Genomic DNA, 17,497 nt, shown 5'->3' on the forward strand with positions numbered 1-17,497 from the left:
TCTCCTTTGATGAACATATCAAGACTGTTTTCACGACAGCTTTTTTCCATCTACGTAACATTGCAAAATTCAGAAATTTTCCCTCCAAAATGTATGCAGAAAAATGTATTCATGCTTTTGTTACTTCTAGGTTAGACTACTGCAATGCTCTACTTTCCGGCTACCTGGATAAAGCACTAAATAAACTTCAGCTGATGTAAGAAGGGCTATATAAATTAATTTGATTTGAAATTTGATTTGATTTATTATAAATAATAAAGCTTATATTACAGAATAGCAAAGATTCAAAACAGCCGAATATGTGACATTGTTTATTCAACATGTTGTGTTGTGATTGCGTGAGGAAAACAATTGTTCAGTCGACTAAATGGGGTCAGCCCTAATCACAGTGGAGTTTTTTTCAGTGGAACGGCTTTGAAGTTCAGGGGGAGAGGTGAGATGACAAAATAAGCGAGTGAGGATTTAAAAAAAAAAAAGCGGATTCAAAGGCGTTGAGAATGGCTCTGGTATAAGGTGAACATTTGGCTGTGAACTCGCTCTGGGAATAGGAGCAGGAGGCATATCTGTGGTGGATTTGGATAAATATACATTTTTCCTCACTTTTTTTAGACAGTAGTTTTTCATAGGGCTCTCGCCCTATCGCGGCACAGATAACGCCTTTTATGGTGTCGCCAAGTCTCAAACCGTTCTTTTGGAAAGCCAAAAGCTCCAAGGGTAGTAGGGAACAAATAAATAGGGTCACTATTTCTGAATGAATGTTTTGAGAACACAAAGGCAATTTACATTTCTATCAGTGTCATTCCAGAAATATATTGCATTGGATGCCGCTGTGAGGTTAAGTTGAGTTGGTTGTAGATATTGAAGTTTACAGTGAGATGTTCACATTGAACCTGGTGCCATACATACGTAATGTGTCATTTCTCCTCCCTAAGATACAAATGTATCTCTTTAACCCTCCTCATGCTCCATCAAAGGACTCTCCATCACCCTGGGCCTCACTCTGCACCCCAGAACTCAACTCGTTCATGGAATCTCCACACAAGAAAATATCTCCTCCACCTTGGTTCACTTTCTTCCCTCCACCTGCGCCACACGCTCCACACAATAACACTCCTCCACCCTGGGACTACTCAGAATCTCCCACCTCCACCCTGGAACCCTCCTCCACTCCAGAACCCTCCTCCACCGTGGGCCCCACTCTCCAAACCAGAGAAACCCCTTTTCCACCATAGTCTCACCTTGAGGATGAGCGGGGAGCTGGGCTTGAGCTCCTGCAGGCCCGTGGCACTGAGCGGCTCGATCACAGGGTCTGGGTAGAAGCTGAACGTCTCATTGACCACAAGCGTGGTGCGCACGTCGTCCATAATGAAGCCGATCTCGTCGGGATTGCTGCCTGTCTCTGAGAAACCCTTCTCAGAGAAGGCCAGAGAGGGCGCAAGACACATCATCACAGTGTTGTTGAGCACTGTGCAGTTCTGAAGAATGAGAAGAGAGAGGATGTTGTATACATATATTCATTATGCACAGTACACTGACATGTAGTCAAAAGTGTATACACTGAGCGTACAAACATTAGGAACACCTTCCTAATATTGAGATGCACCCCCTTTTGCCCTCAGAAGTCTCAATTCGTTGGGGCATGGACTTTACAAGGTGTCAAAAGCGTTCCACAGGGATGCTGGCCCATGTTGACTCCAATGCTTCCCACAGTTGTGTCAAGATGGCTGGATGTCCTTTGGTAGAGGACCATTCTTGATACACACAGGAAACTGTTGAGTGTGAAAAACGCAGCAGGGTTGCAGTTCTTGACACACTCAAACCGATGCACCTGGCACCTACTACTATTCCCTCTTCAAAATCACTTAAATATTTTGTCTTGCCCATTCACCCTCTGAATGTCATACATATACAATCCATGTCTCAATTGTCTCAATGCTTAAAAATCCCTCTTTAACCTGTCTCCTCTCCTTGATTTGTGGATTTAACAGGTGACTGGATACACCTGGTCAGTCTATTTCATGGAAAGAGCAGCTGTTCCTAATGTTTTGTACACTCAGTGTATAGCTTCCCTAATGTAAACAAACTGTAAACAAAAAACATAAAACAAAAAGCTTAAAGGGGAAAAGAGAGAATGGAGGATGGATATGTTCAATATGTACACTATACTGACATGTAAAACAAAGCGATAAATTCCACAATGCAAACAAACACATGTTCAAAAAAACATAACCAAACCAAATAGCAGTGTAACGTCTGAGCTGAGTGAAAACGGTGGATAGGTTCATTATGGACACTGAATAAAATGTAAACAACAAACAGAAAACCAAAAGGGCTGAGTTACATCAATGGTGATACCATATCTTACAGTTTGCCCGTGGGCTAAACATTCTCCTCTCCTTCAATGCAGACGAAGACAACATGAGACAGTAAGGGGATATAAGGACAAGACAACATGAGACAGCAAGGACATATAAAGACTAGACAAAATGACACAGTAAGGACATATAAAGACAAGATGACATGAGACATAAAGGACATAGACAACCTGAGACAGAAAAGACAAAGTCAACATGTGACAGTAAGGACATATAAAGACAGCATGTGACAGTAAGGACATATAAAGACAACATGTGACAACAAGGACATATAAAGACATCATGTGACAGTAAGGACATATAAAGACAGCATGTGACAGTAAGGACATATAAAGACAACATGTGACAGTAAGGACATATAAAGACAGCATGTGACAGTAAGGACATATAAAGACAACATGTGACAGTAAGGACATATAAAGACAGCATGTGACAGTAAGGACATATAAAGACAGCATGAGACAGTAAGGACATAAAGACAGCATGAGACAGTAAGGACATATAAAGACAGCATGTGACAGTAAGGACATACAGAATATAGACAACATGAGACAGTAAGGACATAGAGAATAAAGACAACATGAGACAGTAAGGACATACAGAATAAAGACAACATGAGACAGTAAGGACATAGAGAATAAAGACAGCATGTGACAGTAAGGACATACAGAATAAAGACAACATGAGACAGTAAGGACATACAGAATAAAGACAACATGAGACAGTAAGGACATACAGAATAAAGACAACATGAGACAGTAAGGACATACAGAATAAAGACAACATGAGACAGTAAGGACATACAGAAACAAGACAACATGAGACAGTACTGACATATGAAGACAACATGAGACAGTAAGGACATATAATGACTAGACAACATGAGACAGTAAGGACATACAGAATAAAGACAAGACAAATTGAGACAGCAAGGACATACAGTATAAAGACATGACAACATGAGACAGTAAGGACATATAAAGACTAGACACCATGCGACAGCAAGGACATACAATGCATTCGGAAAGTATTCAGACCACTTCCCTTTTTCACATTTTGTTACTTTACAGCCTTATTCCAAAATGGATTAAATAAAACATTTTCATCAGCAATCTACACACAAAACCCCATATTGACAAAGTGAAAACTGGTTTTTAGAAATGTTTTCAAATGTATTAAAAATATAAACAGAAATACCTTATTTATATAAGTATTCAGATCCTTTGCTATCAGAGTCAAAATCGAGCTCAGGTGCATCCTGTTTACATTGATCATCCTTGAGATGTTTCTACAACTTGATTGGAGTCCACCTGTGGTCATATTAATTGATTGGAGATGATTTGGAAAGGCACACACCTGTCTATATAAGGTCCCACAGTTGACAGTGCATGTCAGAGCAATAACCAAGCCATGAGGTTGAAAGAATTGTCCGTAGAGCTCCGAGACAGGATTGTGTTGAGGCACAGATCTAGGGAAGGATACCCAAGAACACAGTGGCCTCCATTATTCTTAAATGGAAGAAGTTTGGAACCACCAAAACTCTTCCTAGAGCTAGCCGCCTGACCAAACTGAGCAATCGGGGAGAAGGGAATTGGTCAGGGAGGTGACAAAGAACCTGGTTCCTCTGTGGAGATGCGAGAAGCTACCAGAAGTACAACCATCTCTGCAGCACTGATTGAACTCTTTGGCCTGGATGCCAAGCGTCACGTCTGGAGGAAACCTGACACCATCCCAACGGTGAAGCATGGTGGTGGCAGCATGCTGTGGGGATGTTTTTCTGTGGCAGGGACTGGGAGACTAGTCAGGATCGAGGCAAAGATGAACGCAACAAAGAACAGAGATCCTTGATGAAAACCTGCTCCAGAGCGCTCAGGACCTCACACTGGGACAAATGTTAACCTTCCAACAGGACAGCAACCCTAAGCCCACAGCCAAGACAACACAGGAGTGGCTTCGAGACAAGTCTTTAAATGTCCTTGAGTGGCCCAGCCAGAGCCCGGACTTGAACCCGATCGAACATCTCTGGAAAGATCTGAAAATAGCTGTGCAGCAAAGCTCCCCATCCAACCTGACAGATCTTGAGAGGATATGCAGAGAATAAACTCCCCAAACACGGGTGTGCCAAGCTTGTAGCGTCATACCCCAAAATACTGAAGGCTGTACTCGCTGCCGAAGGTGCAGCAATTTGCTTTGATGAAGGAAAAAAACTATGTAATCCATTTTAGGATAAGGCTGTAATGTAACAAAACTTTGAAAAAGTCAAGGGTTCTGAATACTTTCCGAATGCACTGTATAAAGACACACGGTTTGTGAGACTGACACTAACACACAATGCTAAAAGCTCGCTATGGAATCGTTTGGGTTATCTCTAGACTCGCTGCTTTTCCAGAACATGCCTTCCAACCTCCCCTCTGGAATGCTAAGTAATCACGGCGCATTAGCTTGTGTAAGCTAACGGGGTATAAAATTGCACAGGGGAGACATGGAAGCAGTATTTATAGGTCAATGAAAAGGGGAGACGGATAAAAATGACACGGGAAAGGGACAGAGCAGGAAAATACCCGTTGTTTTGGTCGGGATGTTTTCTTCAGGTAGCGAGAGAGAGGGGGAATGGGGAGGGGAGACTAAAATACAAAAGGTTAGCCTAGCCCTGTGGTGCTACTGTAGGTGAAGGAGGGATGGAGGGATTGCCAGACAGACTGGGTTAATTGCAGGTTGACATTTCAAAGGTTAACATGCGAAAAGGAGATTTAACTTCAACTGAACAAAATATAAAAGTAAAATGCAACAATATCTATGTTTTTACTGAGTTATAGTTCAGGAAATCAGTCAATTGAAATACATTCATTAGGCCCTAATCTATGGATTTGTTAGTCACAGATACATCAGAAAACCAGTCAGTATCTGGTGTGACCACCATTTGCCTCACGCAGCATAACACATCTCCTTCGCATAGAGTTGATTGGGCTGTTGATTGTGGCCTGTGTAATGTCCCACTCCTCTTCAATGGCTGTACAAAGTTGTTGGATATTGGCGGGAACTGGAACACGCTGTTGTACATGTTAATCCAAAGCATCCTAAACATGCTCAAATGGTGACATGTCTGGTGAGTATGCAGGCCATGGAAGAACTGGGACATTTTCAGCTTCCAGGAATTGTGTTCCGTTCCTTGTGACATGGGGCCATGCATTATCATGCTAAAACATGAGGTGATGGCGGCGGCTGAATGGCACAACAATGAGCCTCAGGATCTCGTCATGGTATCTCTGTGCATTCAAATTGCCATTGATAAAATGCAATTGTATTCGTTGTCTGTAGCTTATGCCTGCCCATACCATAACTCTACCGCCACCATGGTGCACTCTGTTCACAAAGTTGATATCAGCAAGCTGCTCGCCCACACAACGCCATACACGTGGTTTGCGGTTGTGAGGCCAGTTGGACGTACTGTCAAATTCTCTAAAACGACATTGGAGGCAGCTTATGGTAGAGAAATGAACACTAATTTCTCTGGCAACAGCTCTGGTGGACATTCCTGCAGTCAGCATGCCAAATGCACGCCCCCTCAAAACTTCTGTGGTATGTCGGTTGTGTGACATAACTGCACATTTTAGAATGGCCTTTTATTGATCCCAGCACAAGGTGCACCTGTGTAGTGATCATACTGTTTAATCAGCTTCTTGATATGCCACACCTGTCAGGTGGATGGTTTATCTTGGCAAAGGTGAAATGCTCACTAACAGAGATATAAACAAATTTGTGCACAACATTTGAGAGAAATTCTATTTTTGTGTGTATGGAAAATGTCTGGGATCTTTTATTTCAGCTCATGAAACATGGGACCAACACTTTACATTATGCGTTTATATTTTTGTTCAGTGTAAAAAAAAACGACAACACGTACAGACACCCATAAATAGGCCCAGGGCCGGGTGACCACTGGGTCAGGTGTGTGTGTGTGTGTGTGTGTGTGTGTGTGTGTGTGTGTGTGTGTGTGTGTGTGTGTGTGTGTGTGTGTGTGTGTGTTAGGTCAGTAGTACTCACGTTTACAGATTGGGCTTTCCCATACTTGGCTCTCATCTTGGGCTCCTTGATGGTAGCCAGGTTGGTGCCGGTGACGGTCAACATGGTGCCGCCACTGCAGAAGAAGAAACAGTCAACAACAACACCCATAACAGCACATCCACCCTCAAACATTACAATAACATACCGTAAATTCCGGACTATAAGCCGCAACTTTTTTCCCAGGCTTTGAACCTCGCGGCTTAAACAATGACGCGGCTAATATATGGATTTTACCCGCTTTAAAAAAAAATAATCCAAAAAAACACATTCTGTGACGTGCTCAGTTTTTTGGCGGCATGAAGCTTTCATTAAACCAATGAAATTGCCGAACGGGTTAAGGTCAAACAACTTTTTTGTTTACTGTTTAGATTAAATCGAGCACTCTCAAACTTCCCATCATTCTGATTACGGTAGTCATTTTGTCACCCTCATCATGGCAAAGACACAGAGAAATGCATATGATGCAGCTTTCAAGTTGAAGGCGATTGATCTGGCTGTTGGAAAAGGAAATAGAGCTGCTGTATGGGAGCTTGGTCTTTAATGAGTCGATGATAAGACGTTGGAAACAGCAGCGTGAGGAATTGACTCAGTGCAAAAAGACAACTAAAGCTTACTGCTATTTTTTTTATTTTTTGTTACAAGCCGTGTTTCGTTAAAGCCTATTTATTTTTGTTACAAGCCGTGTTTCGTTAAAGCCTATTTATTTTTGTTACAAGCCGTGTTTCGTTAAAGCGTGTGTAAAGTTAATTTGTTTCAATGTACCGGTAGGCACCTGCAGCTTATAGACATGTGCGGCTTATTTATGTTCAAAATAAAAAATTAATTCAGTGGGTGCGGCTTATATTCAGGTGCGCTTAATAATCTGGAAATGACGGTAATCCTATTCACTGCTAGATCGTGTAAAAACATTCAACAAGGGAACTTCACTGCGATTCCTGTCTTTTATAAGATTAGAGAAGGCACAGTGTGTGTCCCAAATGGACCCATAGGGCTCTGGTCAAAAGTAGTGCACTATTTAGGGCAGTGCTTCTTAAACATTTCCTTGGGGAACCCCAAACATTTCACAATTTTGTTGTAGTCCTGAACTAGCTCACCTGATTCAACTAGTCAAGTGCTTGATGGTTAGTTGACAAGTTGAATCAGTTGTGCTAGCTCTGGAAAATATCAAATACATGGAACAGCTGGGAGTCCCTGATGAGAGGTTTGACAACCACTGATGTAGGGAACAGGGAGTCATTTTGGACGAATCCCATATCTTCCAGAGAACCATGCGCTTGCCGAATACATTTCATTTTAATCCAAGTGAAAAAGATCCTCCAGCTATGGCATTAATGTTAATGACCACTCTCAATGTAGAGTATTTGATCTGTTTTATGCACTCTATCACAGATAATGATGGTAACACTAAGGCTCTTACTTGCATATTAAAAGCTTGTTTAAACTCTAATAGTGCTTCGTGGAAGGGACCAGAATACTTGATTATTACCTCAATGAACACCTCCAATGTCTAAAACCCAAAATGATATTCTCCATCTCAGGTACGTGGTGGTATACTGGATGTGCTGGCTTTTGTTCCAGCGCAGCACTAACATACCTGATTACATTTATCGTGGTCCGAAACCGGTGTGTTACTGCTGGGCTGGAACAAAAGCTTTCACATCCAGACTGTCATTTCTGACCTTTTTAACCTTGAACCTTTTTAATTCACCCAACAATGACCAACAGGGACAGGGGAAACATGGGCAAGATTACCGTCCTCCGACACCCCCTCATAGCCACAGGGTGCTGAACTTTCCAAAACACACTGACGTAACACAATGTGGCAGACCTGAATTGGTTTGCATGCAGGCTAACTTGTATTAGGCCAACTTGCTTGTCTGGTTAGCATGCAGACTAACTTGTCTTAAGGTTACTACAAACTTCACTACGTTGATCTACGTGCGTGCACATGGATGGAGTCGGATTTCTGGAATAGCGGACACCTTTTGGTAACATGATATCCTCGCCGCTCCCACTTTCATTCACAAGGGGGTGATAGCCTTTGTGAAAGCCAAGAAGAATCGCCTTTCCATCCTACTAGAAGCTATCTGGCAGCCTGGCTAGCTGGCTAAAAACATAACACGCCAGCTAGCCTTTTCAGCGTCGCACATCTCCATATGAAATAATCAGATTTCAAATAAAAAAATATGCCTTGGCAAATACTCTTATACTTGCCAGTGTAACCTAAAACATTATCCCAGTTTGAATACACAAGCAGCATATCATTCTCAGATCAGCTAAAACTAGAATGTCATCATGTTTGTTCACAGAGAAAAAAGCACATGGCTAGCTAGTTGGCTACAGCAGTTTCTACTATTTCACAATAGCCTGTAATCACTAGTTATTACTTATAAACAAATACCCTTTTGGATGGATTCCTGTTGTTTGGTTTACTGTTTGAACAGTCGCTGAGATTATATTTGGTTATCAATGCAAAGTAGGCTACTTTGATGAATAGCCTATATAGCCCCCACTGTATTATCAGGTTGTAAAAAAGTATGTTGAATGACAGAGCATATTACAAGGAGCTGCCCCTTTTGTGTCGAAAAATGACATTGCAACACTCTGAATCGTGCGTTTGCGTCAAGATTGTAGTGAGCTTTAGGCACACCTGCTTGTCTTTGGAGAGCAAAGAGGGGCTGCAGCTGCTCGCCCCCCCTCCACACACACACACACACACACACACACACACACACACACACACACACACACACACACACACACACACACACACACACACACACACACACACACACACACACACACACACACACACACACACACACACACACACACACCAAGTAAAACACATTTTAGTGGCCCCCCTCTTGACAGAGGAGATCATTTAAAAACAAAGTTGATAACAAGTTTAGATAGCTGGCCGCTAAACTAACTTTGCAATCTAAAATGTTTTAGCTGACATGGGCTAATTGACTATCAGTGACTGACATAAGAGATGCACAAACAAATTTGTCACACACATACTATTCTAACTCACAACAGTAAGTTGAGACTCCGAATGAGTGCGGCCCAGGGGCCATCAGTTGCCCATCCATCCCTGGTGTAGAGTAAAGACACTAAATCAAAGACTTGTTACAGACAAAGAGGTCAAAGAAGTAAGAGTGTGTGGTGAGAGTGGTTCAAAAGTAGTTGTTGACTACTACTGAATCCAGGTAACAGTGTGATAATGTTGTGATAATGTGAGAATGTCAAGGCATCTCTCAGACCTTCTCCCCTTCCTCACCTCGCTCATCAACTCATCCTTGACCGCTGGCTACGTCCCTTCCGTCTTCAAGAGAGCGAGAGTTGCACCCCTTCTGAAAAAACCTACACTCGATCCCTCCGATGTCAACAACTACAGACCAGTATCCCTTCTTTCTTTTCTCTCCAAAACTCTTGAACGTGCCGTCCTTGGCCAGCTCTCCTGCTATCTCTCTCAGAATTACCTTCTTGATCCTAATCAGTCAGGTTTCAAGACTGGGCATTCAACTGAGACTGCTCTTCTCTGTGTCACGGAGGCTCTCCGCACTGCTAAAGCTAACTCTCTCTCCTCTGCTCTCATCCTTCTAGACCTATCTGCTGCCTTTGATACTGTGAACCATCAGATCCTCCTCTCCACCCTCTCCGAGTTGGGCATCTCCGGCGCGGCCCACGCTTGGATTGCGTCCTACCTGACAGGTCGCTCCTACCAGGTGGCGTGGCGAGAATCTGTCTCTGCACCATGCGCTCTCACCACTGGTGTCCCCCAGGGCTCTGTTCTAGGCCCTCTCCTATTCTCGCTATACACCAAGTCACTTGGCTCTGTCATATCCTCACATGGTCTCTCCTATCATTGCTATGCAGACGACACACAATTAATCTTCTCCTTTCCCCCTTCTGATAACCAGGCGGCGAATCGCATCTCTGCATGTCTGTCAGACATATCAGTGTGGATGACGGATCACCAGCTCAAGCTGAACCTCGGCAAGACGGAGCTGCTCTTCCTCCCGGGGAAGGACTGCCCGTTCCATGATCTCGCCATCACGGTTGACAACTCCCTTGTGTCCTCCTCCCAGAGTGCTAAGAACCTTGGCGTGATCCTGGACAACACCCTGTCGTTCTCCACTAACATCAAGGCGGTGACCCGATCCTGTAGGTTCATGCTCTACAACATTCGCAGAGTACGACCCTGCCTCACACAGGAAGCGGCGCAGGTCCTAATCCAGGCACTTGTCATCTCCCGTCTGGATTACTGCAACTCGCTGTTGGCTGGGCTCCCTGCCTGTGCCATTAAACCCCTACAACTCATCCAGAACGCCGCAGCCCGTCTGGTGTTCAACCTTCCCAAGTTCTCTCACGTCACCCCGCTCCTCCGCTCTCTCCACTGGCTTCCAGTTGAAGCTCGCATCCGCTACAAGACCATGGTGATTGCCTACGGAGCTGTGAAGGGAACGGCACCTCCATACCTTCAGGCTCTGATCAGGCCCTACACCCAAACAAGGGCACTGCGTTCATCCACCACTGGCCTGCTGGCCCCCCTACCTCTGAGGAAGCACAGTTCCCGCTCAGCCCAGTCAAAACTGTTCGCTGCTCTGGCACCCCAATGGTGGAACAAGCTCCCTCACGACGCCAGGACAGCGGAGTCAATCACCACCTTCCGGAGACACCTGAAACCCCACCTCTTTAAGGAATACCTAGGATAGGATAAAGTAATCCTTCTAACCCCCCCCCCTTAAAAGATTTAGATGCACTATTGTAAAGTGGTTGTTCCACTGGATATCATAAGGTGAATGCACCATTTTGTAAGTCGCTCTGGATAAGAGCGTCTGCTAAATGACTTAAATGTAAATGTAAATCTCTCCAACCAATTCCTATGTGCCATCTCTGCTGTGCTGTTCTGTCACTGTGATAGCGTAGGCTGAACACCAGTAACTCAGCAGAAGCTGGAAAGTAACAAGTGCGAGTCGTGTCACCGACGTTGCGTTGTGCACGTGTTTTGTCGTATCCACTGTTGTTGTTTGCAGCGGACGTGGTGACAAAATTGCTTTGTGCCGTAAACACAAGCCGTGATTGGCCGAGAGGAGGAACAGCCAATCCTCTGGGAGCATTGAGACAAACAGCAAACGAGAAAGCCAGCGAGGTGACTGCCCCTCCTGAGGCTAATAATGCTAACAACTTTTTTTCCTTTCGTCTTCACTACTTCACACCTCTGTTCCAAATGAGATCCGAGCTCCTCGCACCTCTCATCGGTAGTCTATTGATCGTCTCTCTCCCCCTACGGAGATTAAAATGCCACTCCCAAGAACACCTCTATCGTATCAAATTTTATTTGTCACACACACGGTCAGCAGATGTTAATGCGAGAGTAGCGAAATACTTGTGCTTCTGGTTCCAACAGTGCAGTAATATCTAACAAGTAATCTAACACCTCCTCAACAACTACCTAGTAGACACAAATCTAAAAGGGGCGAAAGAGAATATGAAGAAATATAGTTGAAGTCGGAAGTTTACATACACCTTAGCCAAATACATTGAAACTCAGTTTTTCACATTTCCTGACATTTAATCCTAGAAATAATTCCCTGTCTTAGGTCAGTTAGGATCAGCACTTTATTTTAAGAATGTGAAATGTCAGAATAATAGTAGAGAGAATGATTTATTTCAGCTTTTTTATCTTTCATCACATTCCCAGTGGGTCAGATGTTTACATACACTCAATTAGTATTTGGTAGCATTGCCTTTAAATTGTTTAACTTGGGTCAAACATTTTGGGTAGCCTTCCACAAGCTTCCCACAATAAGTTGTGTGAATTTTGGCCCATTCCTCCTGACAGAGCTGGTGTAACGGAGTCAGGTTTGTAGGCCTCCTTACTCGCACACACTTTTTCCATTCTGCCATCACATTTTCTATGGGATTGAGGTCAGGGCTTTGTGATAGCCACTCCAATACCTTGACTTTGTTGTCCTTAAGCCATTTTGCCACAACTTTGGAAGTATGCTTGGGGTCATTGTCCATTTGGAAGACCCATTTGCGACCAAGCTTTAACTTCCTGACAGATGTCTTGAGATGTTGCTTCAATATATCCACATAATTTTCCTTTCCTCTTGATGCCATCTATTTTGTGAAGTGCACCAGTCCCTCCTGCAGCAAAGCACCCCCACAACATGATGCTGCCACCCCCGTGCTTCACGGTTGGGATGGTGTTCTTCGGCTTGCAAGCTTCCCCCTTTTTCCTCCAAACATAATGATGGTCATTATGGCCAAACAGTTCTATATTTGTTTCATCAGACCAGAGGACTTTTCTCCAAAAAGTACGATCTTTGCTCCCATGTGCAGTTGCAAACCGTAGTCTGGCTTTTTTATGGTGGAGTTGGTGTAGTGGCTTCTTCCTTGCTGAGCGGCCTTTCAGGTTATGTCGATATAGGACTCGTTTTACTGTGGAAATTGATACTTTTGTACCAGTTTCCTCCAGCATCTTCACAAGGTTTAGCTGTTGTTCTGGGATTGATTTGTACTTTTTGCACCTAAGTACGTTCCTCTCTAGGAGACAGAATGCATCTCCTTCCTGAGCGGTATGACGGCTCTGTGGTCCCATGGTGTTATACTTGCATACTATTGTTTGTACAGATGAACATGGGACCGTCTGGCGTTTGGAAATTGCTCCCAAGGATGAAAACGACTTGTGGAGGTCTACAATATGTTTTCTGAGGTCTTGGCTGATTTCTTTTGATTTTCCCATGATGTCAAGCAAAGAGGCACTGAGTTTGAAGGTAGGCATTGAAATACATCCACAGGTAAACCTCCAATTGACTCAAATGATGACAATTAGCCTATCAGAAGCTTGTAAAGCCATGACATAATTTTCTGGAATTTTCCAAGCTGTTTAAAAGGCACAGTCAAATTAGTGTATGTAAACTTCTGACCCACTGGAATTGTGATACAGTGAATTATAAGTGAAATACTCTGTCTGTAAACAATTGTTGGAAAAATTACTTGTGTCATGCACAAAGTAGATGTCCTAACCGACTTGCCACAACTATAGTTTGTTGTGGTTGAAAAACGAGTTTTAAGGACTCCAACCTAAGTGTATGTAAACTTCCGACTTCAACTGTAAATATATGGATTAGCAATGGCCGAGTGGCATAGGCAAAGTGCAATAGATGGTATACAAACAGTATATACATATGATATGACTAATGTAACATATATATATACATATGATATGAGTAATGTAAGATATGTAAACATTATTAAAGTGGCATTATTTAAAGTGGCATTGTTTAAAGTGACTAGTGATCTATTTGTTAAAGTGGCCAGTGATTGGGTCTCTATGTAGGCAGCAGCCTCTCTGAGTTAGTGATTGCTGTTTAGCAGTCTGATGGCCTTGAAATAGAAGATGTTCTTCAGTCTCTCGGTCCCAGCTTTGATGCACCTGTACTGACCTCGCCTTTTGGATGGTAGCGGTGTGAACAGGCAGTGGCTTAGTTGGTTGTTGTCCTTGATGATCTTTTTTGCCTTCCTGTGACATCAGGTGCAATAGGTGTCATGGAGGGCAGGTAGTTTGCACCCGGTGAAGCGTTGTGCAGACCGCACCACCCTCTGGAGAGCCTTGCGGTTGAGGGCGGAGCAGATGCCGTACCAGGCTGTGGTAGAGCCCGACAGGACACTCTCGATTGTGGATCTGTAAAAGTTAGTCAGGGTTTTGGGTGATAAGACAAATTTCTTCAGCCTCCTTCTTTGCCACACTGTCTGTGTGGGTGGACCATTTCAGTTTCTCGATGTGTGTGCCGAGGAACTTAAAACTTTCCACTTTCTCCACTGCTGTCCCTAGTATGTGGATAGGGGGGTGCTCCCTCTGCTGTTTCCTGAAGTCCATGTTCATATCCTTTGTTTTGTTGACATTGAGTGAGAGGTTGTTTTCCTGACACCACACTCCGAGTGCCCTCACCTCCTCCCTGTAGGCTGTCTCGTCGTTGTTGGTAATCAAGCGGGGTGGCCCGTCAGAAAGTCCAGGACCCAATTGCACAGGGCGGGGTTGAGGCCCAGGGCTTCCAGCTTGATGATGAGCTTGGAGGGTAGTATGGTGTTGAATGCTGAGCTGTAGTCAATGAACAGCAATCTTACATAGGAATAGAGCAGTGTGCAGTGTGATGGCGATTACATTGTTCTTGTTAGCGGTCCGCGACGGTGGTTTGTCTGGAAGTGTGACGTCGGTGTCCGTGACGTGGCTGGTTGACTTTTTGTAGTCTGTGATTTCCTGTAGACCCTGCCACATACGTCTTGTGTCTGAGCTGTTGAATTGCGACTCCACTTTGTCCCTGTACCAGCATTTCGCTTGTTTGATTGCCTTGCGTAGGGAATAACTACACTGTTTATATTCAGGCATATTCCCAGACCTCTTTCCATGGTTAAATGCAGTGGTTCGCATTTTCAGTTTTGTGCGAATGGCACCATCCAGCCATGGTTTCTGGTTAGGATAGATTTTAATAGTCACAGTGGGTACATCTCCAATGCACTTCCTTATAAATTCACTCACCAAGTCAGTGTATACAGTGAGGGAAAAAAGTATTTGATCCCCTGCTGATTTTGTACGTTTTCCCACTGACAAAGAAATGATCAGTCTATAACTTTAATGGTAGGTTTATTTGAACAGTGAGAGACAGAATAACAACAAAAAAATCCAGAAAAACGCATGTCAAAAATCTTATGAAATGATTTGCATTTTAATGATGGAAATAAGTATTTAACACCTCTGCAAAACATGACTTAGTACTTGGTGGCAAAACCCTTGTTGGCAATCACAGAGGTCAGACGTTTCTTGTAGTTGGCCACCAGGTTTGCACACATCTCAGGAGGGATTTTGTCCCACTCCTCTTTGCAGATCTTCTCCAAGTCATTAAGGTTTCGAGGCTGACGTTTGGCAACTCGAACATTCAGCTCCCTCAACAGATTTTCTATGGGATTAAGGTCTGGAGACTGGCTAGGCCACTCCAGGACCTTAATGTGCTTCTCCTTGAGCCACTCCTTGTTGCCTTGGCCGTGAGTTTTGGGTCATTGTCATGCTGGAATACCCATCCACGACCCATTTTCAATGCCCTGGCTGAGGGAAGGATGTTCTCACCCAAGATTTGACGGTACATGGCCCCGTCCATCGTCCCTTTGATGCGGTGAAGTTGTCCTGTCCCCTTAGCAGAAAAACACCCACAAAGCATAATGTTTCCACCTCCATGTTTGACGGTGGGGATGGTGTCTTGGGGTCATAGGCAGCATTCCTCCTCCTCCAAACACAGCGAGTTGATGCCAAAGAGCTCAATTTGGGTCTCATCTGACCACAACACTTTCACCCAGTTGTCCTCTGAATCATTCAGATGTTCATTGGCAAACTTCAGACGGGCATGTATATGTGCTTTCTTGAGCAGGGGGACCTTGCGGGCGCTGCAGGATTTCAGTCCTTCACAGCGTAGTGTGTTACCAATTGTTTTCTTGGTGACTATGGTCCCAGCTGCCTTGAGATCATTGACAAGATCCTCCCGTGTAGTTCTGGGCTGATTCCTCACCGTTCTCATGATCATTGCAACTCCACGAGGTGAGATCTTGCATGGAGCCCCAGGCCGAGGGAGATTGACAGTTCTTTTGTGTTTCTTCCATTTGCGAATAATCGCACCAACTGTTGTCACCTTCTCACCAAGCTGCTTGGCGATGGTCTTGTAGCCCATTCCAGCCTTGTGTAGGTCTACAATCTTGTCCCTGACATCATTGGAAAGGTCTTTGGTCTTGGCCATGGTGGAGAGATTGTAATCTGATTGCTTCTGTGGACAGGTGTCTTTTATACAGGTAACGAACTGAGATTAGGAGCACTCCCTTTAAGAGTGTGCTCCTAATCTCAGCTCGTTACCTGTATAAAAGACACCTGGGAACCAGAAATCTTTCTGATTGAGAGGGGGTCAAATACTTATTTCCCTCATTAAAATGCAAATCAATTTATAACATTTTTGACATGCGTTTTTTCTGGATTTCTTTTGTTGTTATTCTGTCTTTCACTGTTCAAATAAACCTACCATTAACATTATAGACTGATCATTTCTTTGTCAGTGGGCAAACGTACAAAATCAGCAGGGGATCAAATACTTTTTCCCCTCACTGTAGGTCGATGTTATTCTCTGAGGCTGACAGGAACATATCCCAGTCTGCGTGAACAAAACAATCTTGAAGCGTTGATTCCGATTGGTCAGAACAGTGTTGAATGGTTCTAGTCACTGGTACATCCTGTTTGAGTTTCTGCCTATAAGACGGTAGGAGCAAGATGGCATCGTGGTCGGATTTGCCAAAGGGAGGGCGGGGCAGGGCTTTTTCTTTCTTTTTTTTCAAGTGGTTGCTGCTTTTTTCTCTCACCAACCCTTTTCAAAGAGCACTGCCTTCTTGTCTCGGAGCTACACAGCTTATTCAGAGCCTATTCAAATTAAGTTTCCTCTAGGTACAGATCTAGAATCAGATTCCCCTCCCTCAAACTTAACCATTAGTGGGGAAAATGCAAAACTGACCCAGGATCAGCATCTAGGGTCAATTTCACCTTGTGAGTGCTAAAGAACATTGTGTCCTCACCTGGATCCACTCCCCATTGAACTTGTTTTCAATCTACAATCTCTATGGGTCCTTATAAGCACCTATAAATGCATATTAAAAGGTGCACTTCATCACTTTTTAAATTCATATCCATTATGTCCAGTAGCACCATACATGTAGTAAAAAATATGAGTATTCAGTTGAAAAGTGTTGGGGAAGGGGAAAGGGGGATACCTAGTCAGTTGTACAAAGTCAGTTGTACAACTGAATGCATTCAACTGAAATGTGTCTTCTGCATTTAACCCAACCCCCCCAGAAGTGTCCTTTTAATACCTATTATGTACAGTATTTAAAATGCATTGCAAGACAGGTGGCACATAGAGCGTGTTCCAAAAAGAGATCACTTCTGTAAAATACATTGTGTCAGAAAAATGTATACAGTATGTATAAGCTGTAAGTAGCTGACTAAGTGCGGT

The 17,497-nt window shown here is 43.7% G+C and overlaps 1 protein-coding gene across 2 annotated transcripts in view; it reads right to left on the bottom strand.

Annotated features, from left to right (window-relative positions):
• LOC106583586 (plexin-A1) overlaps positions 1-17,497 on the bottom strand; it is a 373,995-nt gene that overhangs the window by 46,038 nt on the left and 310,460 nt on the right. For both annotated transcript variants that reach the window (XM_014167946.3, XM_082967657.1), the window contains exons 17-18: positions 6,420-6,513; positions 1,239-1,475 (exon numbers count right to left, since the gene is read on the bottom strand). In XM_014167946.3, coding sequence (XP_014023421.2) covers positions 1,239-1,475; positions 6,420-6,513 — 331 coding nt within the window. The remainder of the gene's footprint in view (positions 1-1,238; positions 1,476-6,419; positions 6,514-17,497) is intronic.

Source organism: Salmo salar, chromosome 22 (genome assembly GCF_965601325.2).
Source record: "Salmo salar chromosome 22, fSalSal1, whole genome shotgun sequence".
Lineage (NCBI taxonomy): Eukaryota > Metazoa > Chordata > Actinopteri > Salmoniformes > Salmonidae > Salmo > Salmo salar.